Raw genomic sequence first — 20,104 nt, forward strand, 5'->3', positions numbered from 1 at the left:
CCAGGTGCACACCCGCGTGGCTCGACGTAATTGTGTTTAAAATTTCAAGGCTGTAGGTGCTATGGCGTCTCCTGGACGTACGTCTGCCACAGGCTTCCTTCCAGAATTTCTTTGAAACCTTACTTTTATGTATTAAACAGAGAAAAAGAATTGACTCAGTACTTAGTTGCATAATACAATAAAACTGCTAACATGTCCTGAATTACCTCGATAAATACAATACTTTTAAAGCAAAATCATATCATATATGCACCAATATTTTTAGAAACCTGCTTCGAAAAATACGCATCTTAAACTTTAATGTATCCGTTTGGCAACGATCTAAGTATTGTAATTGGTAGGGAGTCAGGCAGTGCGCATTTCAAGATTCTACACAGTGGCATCCATTTTTAGCCTACTTTCCGAGTAAAAGTCAGAAAAAGAAGAAAAAAGCATGAAAGAAGGCTTAATGCATCTTAAAAATGTGGCGAAAAACAAAACAAAAAAAAAATAAATAAATAAATAAATAAATAAAATAATTAAATAAATTTAAAAAAATTAAAAATTGGAAAGTAGGGTATTGAGATGGGGAAAAATGTCTGTCGGTCTGTCTGTCTGTCCCCCCCTAATAACTTTTGAATGAATAGTCCGATTCGAACAAACTTTTTTTTTGTTCGAAAGATCTCGGCGAGGACACCTCATTCCCATATTTCCCTTTTTGATTTGAACTATTTTTTGTTCAATTTTGAACAGTTCAAAAAAACTTAACATTAGCGCCTACGGGGAAACTGAAAGTCAATGTATAGATTCCGTAGTTGAAAGCGGATTTACTTCAAACAAATTTTGTTGGAAATAGCTCTTGACGCCAAACTCCAGACTCCGGCTCTGAGAATTTAGGGGCACCTGACTCCGACTCCGACTCCCCGACTTCGACTCTGACTTTGTAGTTTTGGCAAACATTTATACACGGAGGACAAATGAGTGACTCCGATTCTCGGACATTCGACTCCGACTCCTTTATCTCAAAATGAGATTGACTCCGACTCCGAAGCTATGGTTTTCACTGTGAAATAATTATTGTTGATATGATTTGTTTTTATTTTCACGCTTAAGTTTTAATTTAGGTATTCAGTTTTCGGCGAATAAACTCGAAGTCCTTTATGTTTCTACATAACGATATGCGCAGACGATTTTTTTTTTTTTTTTTGACAATGAAAAGTATTTCTTTAAGTTGACATTTTATTGTTTTTATTTATTTTGGTAAGTGCATTAATTCATTTAAAAAAATATTTTTGGCAACAATGGAAAAATAAACGATTTTTTTTTGGTATGATGTATTTATTTTAATAAGCTTATTAATTTTAATTATTATTTTTTCGTTTTGAAAGCTCTTAAAGAATTTTTTTAAAGGGAGAAAAGTGCATTAGCTGCTTTGTTTAATAGGTGCTGCTTTTTTTTTTTTTTTTTTTTTTAGATGTGTGAGGAATACTTTATTCTTAGAAATTAGCAAAAATATGTTTGAAACAATTTGCGATTTTAGCTACTTTTGAGAATATCGATCAGGTACTAGAAAGTAGTTTGGGTATACGGGAAAGTAGGCTCGTATAGTTCTAGACGGAACTTCTTGTTAACCAATGGTTTCATTCATAATCATAATGAATTGGAAACGTGCTAAAATACCTTGAATAACAGTGCCAAACATCATGAATTTTTCAAGAACTTGTGAAAAAAAGATTTCGTGGCTACTAATTCAAAGAACTTGAAGTAAGTAAGGCTGTTTTTGTATTGAATATTTATTTTTATTCTAGTTAGTTTAAAATGTCTGTTTTTAGATTTGAAATGACCTTATAGTATATTATTGCAAAAAAGGATTGAGTGTTTGAATTTTTTATTAGGTAGTTGTAAACTGAGTAGTATAGCTGGACATAAAGTATTTAATATGTATATTCTTTATTTATGATGTGCGTTTAGGTAGGTTTGTTAATAGGCATTTCATGTTTTAAATCATAAACTTAGGCAATTCATTTTAATTAGAATTACAATGATAGGTTACAATATTTGTTGCAATACTTTATTTACGACTTTATACCTGTTGAGCTGTTTGAATGAATTGCAAGCATCAATTTTTTCATTTTGAAAAAACATGCCGAGTGATATTTCACACACATAAAAGAAGAATCTAAAGTGCCAAATTTTACAAATGACTTTTGTTTAAATGAATCATTTTATATTTATTATACGCTTTCCTTCATGCGTAAGAACTTAATATTTTTATAGTTAAATTTTATACCCCATCTTTTTCTTAACTTCTAAATCACAACTTGAGAACGCCAAACTGCATCAGTTTTTTTTTCTCAAAATATTTGCAATTATTAGCAGTTAACGAATTATTTATTTTTTTTTTCAATGAGATGAACGGATCCTGAAAATGACTCGATTCTATTTAAGGAAAGAGCTTGACATCTTCAGAATTCGAAACATTTATTGCAAAACTTTGAGTTGTTAATAGCCTAATTACGATTCAATAAATAATTCATTAATGTGTAGTACTTTCAAAATGTAAACCGACCGACGCACATTTATTTCGTTTAAACTGTAAATATTGGTAGGATCTCTGGCGTTCCTCACAGTTGTATCAAGCGAAATTACGATTTACGCCAAAAAAATTTCTTATCAGCAATTGCAGTCATTCAGGAAATAATTAAAATGTGTACTTCAGTTCCGGGGCAGATAATTACTTGTATTTATTTATGCTTTATATGCTGGTAGAACTCGAGACGCATAATTTGGAGTAGCACCATTTAGAGTATTGCGTTTTAAAATCCTCAAAACTCTCACAGTTTTGTGACAAAGTATTAGCAGTTGTAAAAAATCACAGATAATCTACGAATATTTTTGTGAGCATATTTTTGCATTTCTAAATTTTACTTGCATCTCTAAATTTTACTTCCTACAAAATTAAATTTTGAATTAATGTACACCTTTTGTCATGTCACCTTTCACTTAGAATTTTACTAATTGAACGTTTTTTTTTTTTTTAATTTTTGTTTATAAAGCATGTACGGTAGGACCTTTGTAATTCGTATCAAATTTTGAAGCTTTTAAAAGAAATTATGTTCAAATAGATAGTTTAAAATTAATAACGTAACTTTAGGTACGCTACTTGAGCCACGCTGAACTTTTGGTTTTTATTTTGATTAAATGTACTGCTCTTGCATAGATTTTACAATAAATTTTGGCAATCTAACAAACATCACTGCATCTTATAAAAAAAGGTTTAAGGGGAGTCGGTACCCCCTATACCGTCGATGTTAATTTGCACAGGTTCATGCACCTTTTTCTGAAAATCTATCTAAGATACAATTATGAATTATATTCCTTTCTCTATACTGAAGTAAAATTTTACAGAACGAAATCTTAGTTTGTGTGTTTTTTTTTTTTTTAATTCTGATGTGTACGTCACTGTATGTTTATCAAAAAATGCCTCTTTGCAACACTAAATCAGCTCTAAAAAATAGTTTGGGAATATGAGAAAAATTTGACTTCAGTATATGCAATTATATGTATTGAATAAGGGGTAAAAATTTCAGAGCCAAATACCATTTCAAGATATTGCAATTTAAAGGGGAAAATCATACCTCATCAACAATTATAAATCAAAATTATCAAATGTTTACATTTTTTAAAGCTTATTTTAACTTACTTCTAATCAACAAGTTTGTATAATTAAAAATGTATTGAAATGGAGTTACAAAATATATAAAAATAAAATAAAATTGAATTTTTGGAAGTATTTAGGGTACTGTGTGTGAATCCCGTAAAATACTTTATTCAAACAACACACGCGTATAAATCAAAGATAGTATACCAACTCTTGGTTTAAAATGTATGCAGTTAAAAAAAATTATTTCACACAAATAAATGTAATTTTTCTACAAAGTATGCTTTTTAAACTAGTTAATAGTAAACTTGCTTATTTAAGGATTCGCTTTGCTTATTCCCATATTAACCGGATTTTCGATCATCCGGATTGTAATTGGTCCTAGTTAGTCCGGATAAACGAGGTTAAATAGTATTTTTACTTCCTTTTACAAAAAAGGAATTATTGTATTGGCAAAAAAATTTTATTTAAAAATCGACTTAAATTTCCATTTTTCTCACACCGAATGTATGCTGTTTTTTTTTTCGACCTGACCACATGTGCATATATACCTAAGAACGTACAGCAACCGAAGTATCCACTTTAACGATTCCCGAGTTAATTACAACACATTTTCTCGTGACGTCTGTATGTACGTATGTATGTGCGTATGTATGTCGCATAACTCAAGAACAGTTTGTCCTAGAAAGTTGAAATTTGGTACGTAGACTCCTAGTAAGGTGTAGTTGTGCACCTTTCCTTTTGGTTGCATTCGGATGTTCTTAAGGGGGTCTTTTACACCTTTTTTTTTGGGGGGGGGGGAATCATTGTTAATTTCAATGCTAACTCAAGTGGTGTTGCAATTTGTCAAAGTAGGCGATGTATCGTCAAGCTTTTTGCCACCATGTTTTGTCGCAATCTAGGCGAAAAATTTGTGCGATTTGTTTTTTTTTTTCAAATTTGGTTTTAATTTGGCCAATGTTGGTGATACCACATGACTTTACATTGGAATTAACAATGATTTCCCTCCAAAAAGGGGCAAAAGACCCCTTTAGAAACACCCGAATGCAACAAAAAGGAGAGGTGCACAACTTGAACCCGCTAGGAGTCTACGTACTAAATTTCAACTTTCTAGGACATACCGTTCTTGAGTTATGCGACATACTTACACACGTACGCATATGCATACCTATGTACAGACTTCACGAGAAAACGCGTTGTAATTAACTCGGGAATCGTCAAAATGGATAATTCGGGCGTCTGTACGTTCTTAAGTTTATATGCACGTTTGGTCGGGTCGAAAAAAAAAAAAAAAAAAAAAAAAACAACAATCATTCGTAGGTGAGCAAAATGGAAATTTAGGCCGGTTTTTGAGTGAAATTTTTTTCGCGAATACAATACTTTCTTTTTTGTAAAAGGAAGTAAAAATGATGATCGTGTTTCGTCCTCTTAATATGACTTTGCTTCTCTTAGAGGCTAACACACATCTGCGAAATCTGGCATTCCTGAAAACTAATAAATGCGTCGATTGTCGCCTGTAAACCGGAATTTAGCTTTTCCGTCTCATCTGCGGTCAGACTGTAGGTTGCATCCCAAAATGCAGGGAAGGGGGAAATTCCTGCTAAATGAATTTATTAACATGATACAATACCAACAAAAATAGTTTAAATTGTAATGTTCATGCCTTGGTTTCTGCTGCTAAGATCGGAATAACTGTTGTGAAAAATCTTGAAATATTAATTAAAAAAAAAACATACTTTGTTTATAGCTGTTTTCACCGCATTCAACCTTTATCACTTCTTCTATGAATTAAAAAAAAACCGGTAGAATATGAATAACAATTTGCAAATACTAAACATTTTTTGTCTCCAACGTTTATAATAATAAAGCTAGGGAATTGATTTGGAAGATATTAGTTGTCTGGAAAATGAAGGGAAAAAATATTACTCCCAGGTGGGTGGTAGAAAAACGAAGGGGAGCTAAGATGAGATAAGGGGCCGATAAAATATAAAATTCAGTCCCATTTTGAAATAAAAAAGATCTTAGCAGCAAATACTAAAAAGGTATTTTTTTTAATTCATAAATACGATATTTTCGTGGAAGCGTTTGTTCTGATTATACAGAAATGTGTAACTTTAAGTAAAAGAAATAGTTTTAAATAAACTTTGCTAAAGGTTGTGAGATACTTTTAAAAATAAATGAAAAGCGATCATTGGTTCTTTTACTCAAATAGTTTTTTTTTTTTTTTGGTCGAAACAAAATATAAGATTTTTAAAGAAATTCAGTGCCCATACTTGGAACAGTAGCCTAACTTGGGATATTTTGTCGAGATTTATTTTGAGAACAGGTACACTTGTTAGTATTTCAACAGTAAAAAATAAATTATGCTACAAGATAAACGCGAAAAAAAGCCATTTTAGGTAATGTGAGTTAAACTTCAATGATTCAGTTGCGTGGGCAAGTTTAATAATTTGTAAAAAAAAAAAAAAAAAAAAAAAAAAAGGCAAAAATTTCATTTTTAACTATGGAACAAACTTTGGTTACCTACCGTTAACTGAGGAGCATTAGTTTGAATTTTTATTATACTTCATCTCAGACACATACTTCTGCCTTATTTGTGCTCTTTCATTTCTACTTAACCAGCTTAGTTTAACTTATTTATTCACAAATTTGAGAAATTACAAATACGCTCTGAACTTGAGACAATTTTTTTTAATTTTGGTTACAAAGGTGTAAAAAGTGTCTACGAGAAATACTTGGATTGAGAAAAATATAATGATTTGTATAGTTGTATTTATAAAAACATGTAGTTGAAATTTTTAAAAATGATTGTAATCGCCAATGAGAAAAAATGTTATATGCCATCACAGGACCGTAATTGGTAGAAAAAAAAAATATGAACATAAGGATCAAAAGAAGGCCTTTTGTCTAAGTATTACAAAAGTGTTCAAAGTTGCAGGGTTCTTATTATTTTTTGTGCTTAAAATTACCACTTTACTACTTATAAGATACAGTTTTTCCTGTAAATACCTTAAACAAATAGAATAAAAATACGTAACAATCTTAAAACATTACATATATAATTGCTGCTGTATCTGTTTTCTTTTTTTTTTTTCAAAAAAAAAAAAAAAAAAAAACTGATTGTAGCAACAAAGCTGACACAATCTCTAAACAAACATTGTTCTTTAACCATATTGTGCAAGTTAATGATTTTGGTGAAATATTATTTGTTGCACATGACGTAAATATAGATGTAGTTACAATATAAAACAATATTACGCTGATAAAATTAAACTGAAATATACCATATATCCTCATTTCTCTTTCACCTTTAACTGTTTGGAAAAATGGAGCTTCTGTGGAAACTTCACATGTGTATGTGCCCTCCGAATTCACATCTGTTTTGCTCATGTAAATGTTGCCTTCACTACTTCGGCTTAGCTGGAAAAAAAAAGGAAAGACGAAAACACTTAGAAATTAACATTGAACTTTTTGATACAAATGATGCAATGTTTTTACATTTTGGCATAAATGAATTCATTAAAATAACAACAAAAGTATGAAGGGAAAATTGAGACTATGAAATTGCATGATTAAACCGTATATCGCTATTTGAACTGGTTGATCTCAGAACTGCGGGTAAATTACTAGAAAACCTTAGTAAGTAGTACGTAAACAGAAACACATATTTAAGTGCTTATTTCGGAATAAGGCTAAGAATTGATTCAAAATGGAGCCTCTGTTGAAACTTCGCATGTGTATGTGCGTTGTGAATTCACATCGATTTTGCTCATGTAAATGTTGCCTTCACTACTTCGGCTTAGCTGGAAAAAAAAGAAAGAAAGAAATAAAAATTAATATGAATTTTGACATTTTGAATTCAAATTATGTTTTTCGAAATCACGAGTGTGTGTGTGTGAATGTATGCTTGTGTGTTTGTAGGTGTGTGTGTATGTATGTAAGTATGTGTGTGTGTGTTTGTGACAGTGTGCAGGCATGATTGTGTGGGTATGTGTGGGTGCGTATGTGTGTGTATGTGTATAGGTGTGTGTAGGTGGGTCTATGTGTGTGTAGGTGTGTGTATGTATGTAGGATATGGACGCAACCTGTAGACGGTTTTCGCTAGAGGAGTAGCATCGTGAGGCCGGTCGACGGTGGTGCGGCAGAGGGAGGCGGGGGGGGGGGGGGAAATAAAATCATAGGAATTCAAAACAGTCAAGTGAGAACAACAAGCAATGTGATTGCTCAAAAAAAAAAAAAAAAAAAAAAAAAAGATGAAAACACTTAGACAACTGAATTTTTTGATATAAAGGATACAGTGTTTACGTTTTGGTATTAATAAATTCATTAAAATAACAATAAAAATATGAAGGGAAAATTGAGACAATGAAATTGCATGGTCAAACCGCATATCGCTTTTTGAACTAGTTGATCTCAGAATTGTGGGTAAATTATTAAAAAACCTTTAGTAAGCAGTACGTAAACAGAGGCACACATTTTTTAAGTGCTCATTTCGGAATAAGGTTGCGAACTGATTCACAACCGTTTTGTATTTCTGTTGAAATTTGAAACTGGTCAAAAATTTCCATTCAAACTGAATACTTTTTTTGACGATAATACCGTAATTATTCTCAAATCTTCTAAACGCAGTAACTTGATCTACTTTCTAGCTCTAAGTGCGTTACAGTGTCGAGGTTAACGCATCATTAGAAAGGGGAGGGGTAGAATGTGTCACGGTTCCATTCTGTATTTATTGTTATACTATTATAGATTCTAAACACATGTTTGAAGGTTTAATATGGTGCGAAATTACGATCAAAACACAAAAAGAAAATAATGGGCTGTGACGTAGATGCAATATGCTGATCAAGCTGCAGTAACGCAAATAATAAGATACTTTCAGTTATCTCAGCTACTTATTTATTAAAAAATAAAATTAAAAACAATGCTATTAAAAGTAAAAAATCAAAGTAAAGATAAATAGTATAATAAAATAAAGATAAAAGAGACGAAGGATTTGTATAAAAAAATAACGAAATTATTAGTTCTGAAAGCCAGAAAAAAAGCCAAGTAAGCTCTAAAGATCATTTTGAAGTAATGAAATACGATTCACTGAAAGTTATCAAAAATGTATTGACTAAAATATTTCGTGTTTCTACTGTGAACATTTCTTATATCTTCTTATGACGAATTACAACAATTTCTACTACGCTCGAATAATATACTAGTCACATGTTGATGACCAATACCAATATATTTGTGTAATTTGCAAATATTGATTTCTTGACCATTGGAGCTTTAAAATTATTCAGTTTTATAATTTGATGTAAGTGACCGTATTATACCCCCAGACACCCCATATAACCATGTTATCCCAGAATGTAAGCTTGCAGGGGATATAGAGAGCATGGAGGCAAGCAAGAATTATGCTGGAACATATGACCGGATACACAGCACTGACGAGCTACATGCACACGAACCCAGAAACAGACGCATGCGAAACGGTTACAAATGTGTTGCACAAAGACGATTTCTCACAACATTTCAATTTTGAAGCAAGGCTTGAAGTCTTTGTTAAAATTTCCGGTCTATAGCAATATTGCACGCGTCTCAATGACAGAGGATCGGTCGTCGCAATGACAAACTATTTTCAATAGATTTCATCGATGGCTGTGTTGACGTTGCGAAGCGTGTATTATTGCTACATGTCGTAAATTTTAACATCAGCTTTGAACCTTCTTTAAAAACTAAAATGATGTGTGAAATTAGCCCTGTGCAATAAATTTGTAACTTGTTTCGCATCAAATTGTTTCTGCTTCGTGTGCATGTAGCACGTCAGCACTGAACTTTCGGCCACATGTTCCGATATAACTCTCGCTAGCCACCGCATTCTATAACTCCCCTCCAAAATTACGCATGGTAATCGTGGACACCCTGTAGAAACACAATGTTTTCATTTTTATTATTATTATTAAATCCGTAACATTAACTTTTAGTATTTATTTTAACACTAAAAACTACGTTTACGGATCACTTTTACATGTTCCGATATAATTCTCGCTAGCCATCGCATTCTCTAGCTCCCCTCCAAAGTTATACATGGTATTCTGGGATACCTGTAGAAACACAATGTTTTCATTATTTTTTTTCTTTATTTCTTTTTAATCCGTAACATTAACTTTTAGTATTTATTTTAATATTTTGGTTTTGCGGTTTTTTTTTTTTTTTTTTGGTTGAAGAGAAGAAGAAATAAAGTTTAAAACCTGAGCTCCGGGGTACATTTATTAAACAACCTATCAAAGAACACTGAAGAAAAATCAGTTTACAGATGCCTACAGAAAGTTCGATCTGAGAAAACCTTCGTTCCTTTATAAAATTTTGTATAGTATATCATTAAAAATTAACTTAAAATAATTGCAAGTGTGCGTGTGTGTCAAGATGCACATGAAAAATGTTTGTTCTTCTTCGTTCTTCTAGACAAATAATATGAGATAACAGACAGCAGGCTAGCTGATTATTCTTTTCATTCATTTCATAACTCAAATTGTGGGTTAAGTCCATTCGTGTGTTTAAATGACCACATTCGTACGAAAATGTTTCAAACTGTCCGTAAACTGTTCTTGTAGAGAGTTTATTCTTGATCGTTTTAGAAGATCCCTTGTTTTGATCTCTTTTTTATCATCTCTTCATTGAAAAAAGAAAAAAAAAACATGAAACCCAAACATTGTTTTACGTCTTGAAGCAAATATAAGATCGCATATTCAGCTCATTTGCGAAACTAATTTCATTATACTTCAACGGATTCTCGGAGGCCATTTTGCAAATAAGTATTTTCTTTATTTTTATCCGCAAGAGACTTTGATACTTCCTTACCATAGTCAAAAAAACAATACTTATGTTTATGTCCGATATTTTTTGCAATACTTTTTCACTTAAACTTTTTCTGCTCATATGTATTTATTGATTAGTAAAAATTTCGCAACAAAATCCAATACATTATAAGTGGATTTTTCTAAGCTCGTTATTTAGAGGAAAGCGATACATTACTGAAATATTTCTGAAATACCACCTGACGAAGACATGCAGTGTCGAAGATGATAAACATTTGCCTTTCAGATCCAAATTCGTGATTTTTGCGAACATTTTCTTATTAAAATGTAGGGTTAGTTTTATCAAGAATCTTTATATTGGAATTCATTGATAAACTTCGACGTTAAAAAATATTAACTCTATAGATATCGTTAGTTATACCGAAAACGAAATTTTTTTAGTCAAGATATCTTATTTTAACAACAAGAGCGATATTGTGTAGTCAATTTAAGGATACTTTACTGAAATTACTACAAAATTATTTCCATGTTGTAATTTACAATGATTTGTAAGTTACATGTTTGAGATACAAAGAAAAATAAATATATTTCAGTTGTCCAAACCTCAGTTCATCTAAAATAGACTTTTGTAAGCCGTTTTTTATTATCATTTTTAATGAAACACTTTAAGAGAGGGCTTTCAATTTCTCATCCGCTATCTTTTTGTGTGACGGAAGTGACGCAGTTGTTTTTTTTTTGTGTGACGAAAAGTCGCACATGCACTATTATCGCTTTCTTTCTTTCTCGTTGTCCATGGTAGCGTATTCTACGTTAAGTACAGTTGTTGGTAATAACAAAGCGTCCGTTAAAACACGTGTGTATGCCCAACGACTTTCGAGTATTGTTTAGTGTTATCGTTTTTTATAATCTATTATCTTCATCAAAATATAAAATTTTGTGAATTTGCCTGAAACGTTTTGATTGGAAGTTGATTCGGGTTCCGAGTTTTTCGAGTCGGACGATTCACTCAAAAGTTATTTCAGTGGATAGACTGACAAACATCCTCACGTTAAAACTCTACTCTCCAATACAGAGAAACTACGGTAAGTCATACTTCGATGAGCCGAAAAGTTCGATAAGCCGAAGTGAATATTTATTTCCATCTAACTGAATAGAGAATCAGGGTAATTTAATTTCAATAAGCCGAGTTTCGTCGACTAGAAATATTGGAAGAGTCGAAATTTATTTCATGACGGTCGTCAAACTTTCTTTGCTAACCTAACTCTATTAGTCGAAATCGTGTTTTTTTTTTTGCTACCCAAAAAAATATGAACAAAAAGAATGAAATCTGCTCCATTGCATTGCATCAAAAAGCCTCTGCACAAGGTGGATCTAACAAATCTCTGAAATAGACTATTTGCATATAATTTGGCAAGTTTTTTTTTTTTTTTTTTTCCTTTTCATCTGGTTTAAATTGCTTTCAGCATTTCTTTCAGTAGGAAATAAACATATGCTTTTGATAATGGAAAAATTCTACTTTTTGCGAAAAAAAGGGAGGGGGGGGGGGAGTACTGGACGGAAGAGCTATTTAAGAGATTTCGCTTTATTCTATGAAGATGTTGGTCTTTCCAAGACTGGCATTTTTATTTCGTTATCGAAATCGAACGATGCTGGTATCGTCTCATTGATTCCCAAGCGTTTGGGATAGTATTTTGACATTGGATAAGACAAGGGGTAAAATTGGACTAAAGTAAAATTTTCGGAAGACGGTATGAATCCCCCTTCCCTTGTAAAAATTCTTCAAATATGAATACAAAACTCATTTAAATAATTGAGTAATAGAAAAAAACACTTTAAAAAGATTTTTATTATTAATGATTTTCAGTTTTAGAATGTGTTGTCAGTTCAAAATTTTCAGAAACGGCAACCCAAAATGTTCGGAAATTTTGGATCACAAACACCCCAGCTAAAAGAAAATTTAAAATTTAATTCTACTAAGAAAAAGTCGACTTTATTCAAATGCGATACCTCCAAGTTTTCAACAATTTAAAAAATCGAAAAAATGGTTCGATTGGGGGAGAGGGGTAAGAATCCCCCGTCCGACTCCCTCTTTGATGCTTAATAAGTGTCCAAGGACTATTTAATGAAGAACAAATTTCTCCTCAAACATGTTCGATAACCGATGTTTCTTAAATATCTTTGCTTTTAGCAAGTGAAATATTTTATTTCCTTAATAAAATTATAAATTTGTTTCCCACCCTAAAAAGCTCTTGAATTTATATAATTATATGATACATTAGTTATGTCAAATATACCGTCACCTCAGAGCAACAGTGAGACTCCTAATCCCATGAATAACAGTAAAATGTCCTTTCCCTGCTTTGAGGTGACGATATTATCTTTGACATATTTTTCTCTCATCTTTTTGATTGATATTATACATTTAATGAGTTTCAGTTGTGATATTTTATTCTATAATCTTGTTTTAATATTCGAAAAGCCGAATTTTCGTTAACTAGAAATATTTTCGCATTCCCTGCAACTTCGACTTACCGAAGTTTCACTGTATTTCACTTTCAATATTTAATTATTTAATTTAGATTATTTTTTTTCATTTTTAGTGATAGTTTTATCAAGCATTAATTCTTCTCTTAAGCTTTTTTTTTCTCTCTGTCTCTCTTACTTTTACGGGAAAGAAGGTTAAAGAAAAAGTTCTTTTTCATGTATGAGTAATAAGAAGTATACGAGAAATAAAAACCCTACCAATAAAAAGTAACACAACAGATTTGTTATGAAAGTAACGAGTTTAATTAGATGTTTTTTTTTTTTTTCCAAATTACCTTCAGGTAAAAAGCTCAGTAAGAAAAAGTATACTACACATATGTTTGAAAGGCTTGGTTTTTCACAAAATTTCTCGCCTCGATTTTTTCGTCATCCATTGAATTTTCATACCATCTTCTTTTTGATCTCGCTAAAAATAACCTACATTTGCAAATTGTGTACGAAGTATAATGCGAAAAAGAAATCTTCGAAATATATAGGAAAATACTCATGATCTAAAAAATAGTCAAAGCATTGGCGAATTTTGTATAAAAAGTTTTCTTGTCAAATGGAAAAGAAAGAAGCAATTACTTGAAATTTAGAAGGCTTGACTTTATATCGATCCGTTGTCATACATTTTTGAGTTTTTTCCTCTTGAAATTTAGAAAATTGTCTTTATCAAAATAAAAGAAAATAAAATTTTCCATTAGCTGTTTAATTCAAATTTGATATTGGAAATCAAAACTCTTTAGTTAGTTTAAGAAAAAAAAATAAGAAAAGTGGAGAATCCGATTGAACAGTTCGACTTTTTCCCAATTCCCAGCATTCAATATTTTCCATCTTTGCCGTTTCTAAAAATTGTGTTTTGAAGTACATTTTATTTGAATGAAATATAAACCATTCACTTACGTCTAAATGAATACCAGCAAGCTCGTACTTTTGGCCAGGTGGCGTATCTTCAGGTAGATATCTGTAAAATTCCACATTGTTTTTGTGCCACTTAATGGAATATAACTTATCCCGCTCTAAGTCATAAGAGCAATTCAGCCTTACAGCATCTCCTCGCATCACAACAGCAGGAACACTGAATTCTCTTAATTTCAATGATGAAACACCTAAAATAGAGAAAAAAAAGTAATTCGAAAAATTGTAATGTAAATACTATATCATTAACTTTTCATAGTACTCGTCTTATGGCATTTTTTCATTAAACCATTATATTTACCTCAGTTGTCAATTGCAAACATCTACCCATTTATTTCATGCTCATAGCTGATATTTTTTATGCGTGTTTATTCTTAGTTTCACAATTTCGCGAAACAGTGGTCCAAGAAAGCTGAAAGTTCGTAAACTGATGACTTCTGGGAACATAACGTGTAAAAATATGTAGGTTTAGCTTCCACCGGAAAAAGGTTGTGAGATCTCTTGTAAAACAAGGTCAGTTGTTTTAGTCCGAGTCTTTGGAAGCACCGATTTACAACTTGTCATTATTTTCCCATTAATTTTCCTTGCACGTTTCTAGTGACCGTATAAATATTAGACATATTTATTACTATAATAAATGTAGTGACGTGGCAATAGCATGGCAGCGAACCAACGCAGCAACAATAAGTATTTTTCCGTTTTGGTGGTGCAGTGATACAAACGACGCTAAACGTAACGAATTTCTGACACACGGCCTTAAAAGGTAGATTTTCTTGGTTTGGATTTGTATAAAACTACAAAAGAAAATCCACAAAATCTGAGGTATAAAATATCGGAGTTAAGGAAAAATTAGTCTATGCATGCTATGTGTGTTATAGATAACTTAAGTATTTTACTTACAAGAAATATGTACATAATGATTCTTCATTCGTACATATTGCCATCTTGAAAATACCTTTCAAATGATAAGATAAATAAATACCTTTGTGCTGAATAGTAAAGTCAGAACAAACAACGTAAGTAGAAGCACAAATTTGTAAATTACCGCTTCGTGTAATTGTATTTGTAAAGACATCCGATTTGTCGGATGTCTTTTCATCCATAAGCTCATTATTTTTTGCATTGAAAAAGGCGTTCCCTGTAAAGCCGAAACACGTGTCTGCGGTAATTTACAAATTTGTGCTTCTACTTACGTTGTTTGTTCTGACTTTACCTTTCAAATGGTTTGTTCCCGAAATCTTAATGCGCGTTTTGAAGTATGATTACTCCTTTAAAAAAGACATGATTTTCGTTTACATTTTTAACTTGTAAATTTATGTTACAAATGCAGAGAAAAATATCACTAGGAACGGGTTAAGCGAATTTATTTTAGTCAATGTCTCATTTCTTTCTAAAATAATGTCTACTCGATCGCAAAACGAGCTGAGCGCTTAAAAAGAATACATTTAAAAAAATCTCTTCAGACCCGATAGAAAATAAAATAATTTTCATCAACATTTGCTTAGAAAGAAGGTAAATTCGCAGTAAAATCTTGAATTGATTTTTTTTATGACAATGCAAAGGTGAACAAAAGAAAAAAAATCATACATTCTAAAAAGTGTAATAAGCATAAATAGTTACTAAAAAAATTTAACAAAAAAGGTACGATTTTTTTCTTGAATGGTTATTGATTTAAAATGTCGGTTAAACCATTATGCAAACATTTTGTGCTATCATCGCATTTTGACGTAACATTTAAAACGCTCATTGTCAGTTAAATACAATCATGAAAAACGTAAAGTTTTCTTTCCAGTTATGTTTTTAGGTATTAGTTTATATTTTTTCCCGACCGTTAAAAAAATTAATGAATAAATGAATGAGTAACAAATTTTTGCATTTTTGTTTTTGTATCCACATCAATGTTTTTCGTTTGATTAACGTAAAAATTACTGATTAAAATGTAAAAAAAAATGTCCCATAAATTCCTCAAATAAAATCAGATAAGTATCAAATCGAAAACAAGAACAATTTTACTCGGCACAGTTTAAAAGTAATAAATAAATAAAGAAATAAAATTCTCAATAAACGTATCGTTTTCTTTTACTTACTGCAAATATTCTTAATTTTTTACGCAAGATACAATTTATTTAATTGAAATGAGATAGAATTAGCTCTTTAAGGTAGGGAAAAAAACATTCAAATGGCTTGACTAATAGCTTTATGCGGCTTTTAATGCATCTGAGAAATTACCTATTGAGGTGTATGATAATTTCTTCGTTTAAAAAAATCTCATCAAGAAAAATTATCGTAACAATACCTAAGCATGAGAGTTAAGAAATCAGCAAATAGTCACGCTTTTATTGTTACAAATTAAGTTGAATAATCGAAAAAAAACATAATTAAGCGCAAATAGCTCCTAAAAAATCTAATGATTTCCAAAAGATGAGAAAAGTGAAATAATTAAAACGTATAAGCAATTCATCGGCGAAATAATAACACTGGAACATTCATTTTTTTTAAAAACTTTTTCTACCAATCCTAAATGCCACGAAATAAAATGGTTAATTTTGCTCTCTGATATTTTTTTATACATTTACTTCGATAAATCATAAATAGCTTTTTTCTGCCACTTTTTTCCTTGCTTTCAAGGGGGTAATCCAATGTGTAAGCAATTTACTATGAATGCATAAAAAATAACTATCTTAATGTTAATTTTGCAAGCTTATTATTATTTTTGCTATTTTACCTCATAAAGTGAAGCATCAAAAAACCTTTAATACGCAAAATTGAGAAAGCTACAAAATGCTAGGCATTAGAATAAACACTGTTGAAAATCAATACAGAGGTTGAAACAACTGCTTATATAAACTATTTGAATTTTGGAATTTTCGATTTCATTTTTATTACATGATAATGTAATGATGATTATCTATAATGCATAAGCTAATCGTCTTTATAATAGCCTTTAAAAGTTCAAAAGGTATGATTAAAACTGAAAAGAGGGGGAAGGAAATTTTGTGTCGGAAAAACTGGGGGACACCGAAGAAAATATATAATTGCTAAGTTGAATAAATACCTTTGTGCGTAACAAATAAAATAAGAAATAGTAACTTCAAAAAACACGAATTGCAGATTACTGCAGATAGGTGTTTTGTCGTTACAAGGAACGCCTGTTTCAATGCAAAATGAATGAGCTTATGGGTGAAAAGACATCCAACAAAAGCCAAAAGCTTTTCACTATATAAGGGCTCTTTTGGGAGAAAAAAAACATTACTGTAAAAACAAACCACACACACATTATTAATAAAATAATTACATAATTACTAAATAGTGCAATTTGAAAACAAAAGCCTTTGCAAGACGTAACAAGTGAATGCAAGTGTAACAAATATTTGCCTACATAAATGCTGTCAAATGCAAAATTGAATTATGTCTTAAAACTGGCACTTATATAAAACATGTGGCGCAAAATGTTATCTTAAAACTTGGAAACCATTGTTAACATATATCATTGTAACTGGTATACTAACGTGTGCAGGTAAACGGCAGTGGAAACAGAAATGAGTTTGGGAGATATTTGAAGAATTTTGTGTTGGTTCAGTACTATGAATAGGGAAATGTTGAAATTTGACGCTTTTTGGCCAATTTTTTTCAGTGGAAAGCTAATAAGCAAGCTTGTACAATACAGCTAAAGTACAACAGATGACAAAAATGCCAAAAAATGAAAAAAAAATGCAGTTACTTTCCTTTACCCTGCTCATGGCAGTATAGATCAGAGGATCGATTCAAGTTTTCCATGAACCGGAAGCGGTCTATCAGAATGGTAATTGAGAATGTCAATACGGGTTCTTTAGTTGGGGGTACCAAAGCAGTAAAACCTGCACAGAGAAATCCAAGGAGGAACATGTGATTAAAATTATTTTGGCTCTACTTGTTAAAAAAGTGGTAAAAACTCATTTCAGGATCTGGCGAAAGAGTCCTGTACTAAATACAAGAAAGTGTTCCCTGTATTGGAAGAACCTCAAAAATTGAGGACTTAGAAAAGATCTAAATAAATATTTCATAGTACCATTTGTTTTTTGAGTTGATAGAAAATATGCTTTACAAGCAATTACTAGCCGTAAGCAACAAACACGTATGATATTCAAAGCTTAAATCAAGCATTGATTTTTCAATGAAAAGTTGCGATGAAGGAAGTTCCGTCTAGAACTAAACGAGACTATTTTTCCTAAACATACATAAATTTTGGAGCACTGGAATGTTTTTCTCTAACTGGCTTAGGTTGCAATTTTTTAACGCATATAATGTTAACATATAAATACATTTTTTTAAAAACAAAATGTATCTTACTCTTGTAGAAAAAACAATATTTTTAATTGCAAATTGATATTCAAATAAGAATCTTAGGCATATTGCTTAATTTATGTTCGACTGAAAAAAATGTTGTAGAACTAAAATCGAAAAAAATGCATTTCTAATGACACACAGTTTCGAATCTGAAAAGGGAAAAATAAGTGAAAAGATTCACTACAAAAAAAAAATATTTCAGTTTTTTTTTTTTTTAATTTTTAATAGTAAAAAATAAATAAATAATAAAATTTAAATGAATAAAGCAAAAGGAAAAACTACATGTAGCTAAATTATTTGTATGAAAAATAAAAGAGAGGTTTTTTATGGGTAGGAAATAAAACGCTTAGCGCTTCGTTTCTTATTTTTAAATTTTATTTAGTTTGTGTGTGTTTTAAGAATTTTTTTTACCCAAAACAAAATTTCTGTGTTAAGGCAATAAGGGGGTTTCAATTCTTTTAAAAATAATTTTCAATGAATTTCTTTGAAATTTTCAGCATAGTTATATGATGGTAATATTAACTCAAAATTAAAATTTCATTGAATTATTTTAAAATTTATTTTTTTTAATTTAAATTTTGATTTTAAAATGCTTTTTTCATATTACTCCTAGAGTATGAAATTTCATCAACGTTATAAAGTACTATCTAAATATGATACGTAATAAAAACGGAAAAGAGAATGTTAGAAGTACTTTTCTCAAACTTTTGTTGTAAAGATAAATAATGGGAAAAATAGCCAAAAACTAGACGTTTTCGGTAAAATATGTCCATTGTTCAGTAAAATATAGCAAATATATGCCACAAAACTAACTAAACAGAAAAATGTTTCCCCACAAAATTTTAACAAACCTCTTAAATACTTGCACAAAATTTTAAGCAATTTAAAAAAAAAAAATTATTACCATGGAATGGTTTGAATTTTGTAATTATGTCGAAAACTTAGTTTTTAAAAAATCAACATTTTCTAATTTTTAATAGAAATTCGCCACAAATAAGGTCTTGTGCGTCACTTGAAATGGTATAAGTAATAAATATTAAAACATTATATGCATTTTTACACACGCATTTTTGTATGCATTTTTAGTAAACAAAGGAGTGTGACTCTTACAAAAAGTATCATAACTTCGCCAGTTTTCCACCGATTAATTTTTTTAACGGTTCAGCTAAAGGTCTAGTTTTTAGAAATGTAATAAACGAAAAACTGTTTGACCAATTTTTACTCATATGAAAAGCCTCTTATCGCCTTAAAACATCGGAATGAAAAGAAAAATTTGTTAGTCAAATTATCTCTGTTAACACGTCTTTGAAATTACTTCTTTAATTGGTTTAACCTTTTGTATTTGGCGCACAAAAGAAATAGTGTTCTTGACATTAGAAATATTTCTTTTAATACATGGTACAAAAAGAAAAACAGTATTTATAATTTGCGTAATTGCCTGAATTCAAAGAAGCTAAAAATTAGTTTCTTTTGCCTCATTAGCTTGTGATTCGAAGAACTAAATTTCTACACGCACAAATGTTTAACTGTTTGAATTGCTCAAAAATCACATTACAATTGACGTAGTCTAAAAATTCGTTTGATAAATATTTAATGTGTCGGAAGATTTTTCAAATCAATTCTAAGTTAAACGGCATTTTTATTAAGGATTAATGTTCGCATTGAATATCCATACATGCAGAAACGTAAAGCTTTAAAAATAACAATAATGAAAAACTTCAAAGTTGAATCATTAATTTTTTTCAGTGAAAGAATTAAAAGTCTGTAAAAGGTGTAATGCATAAAATTATTTTCAGCAAAAAATTGCATTATTCGTTTAAGATTTCAAGGAGCAGAGAAGGGGATGAACACACTACAGACCATTTTTCACATGTAAAAACCATAA

At 30.7% G+C, this 20,104-nt stretch overlaps 1 protein-coding gene across 1 annotated transcript in view; it reads right to left on the reverse strand.

The window, feature by feature from the left end:
- The window catches only part of LOC129217610 (uncharacterized), a 197,504-nt gene that overhangs the window by 14,858 nt on the left and 162,542 nt on the right, over positions 1 to 20,104 (reverse strand). Inside the window, exons 2-3 of the mRNA XM_054851939.1 lie at positions 13,879 to 14,084; positions 6,925 to 7,060 (exon numbers count right to left, since the gene is read on the reverse strand). Coding sequence (XP_054707914.1) covers positions 6,925 to 7,060; positions 13,879 to 14,084 — 342 coding nt within the window. The remainder of the gene's footprint in view (positions 1 to 6,924; positions 7,061 to 13,878; positions 14,085 to 20,104) is intronic.

Source organism: Uloborus diversus, chromosome 2 (genome assembly GCF_026930045.1).
Source record: "Uloborus diversus isolate 005 chromosome 2, Udiv.v.3.1, whole genome shotgun sequence".
Taxonomy (NCBI): Eukaryota; Metazoa; Arthropoda; class Arachnida; order Araneae; family Uloboridae; genus Uloborus; species Uloborus diversus.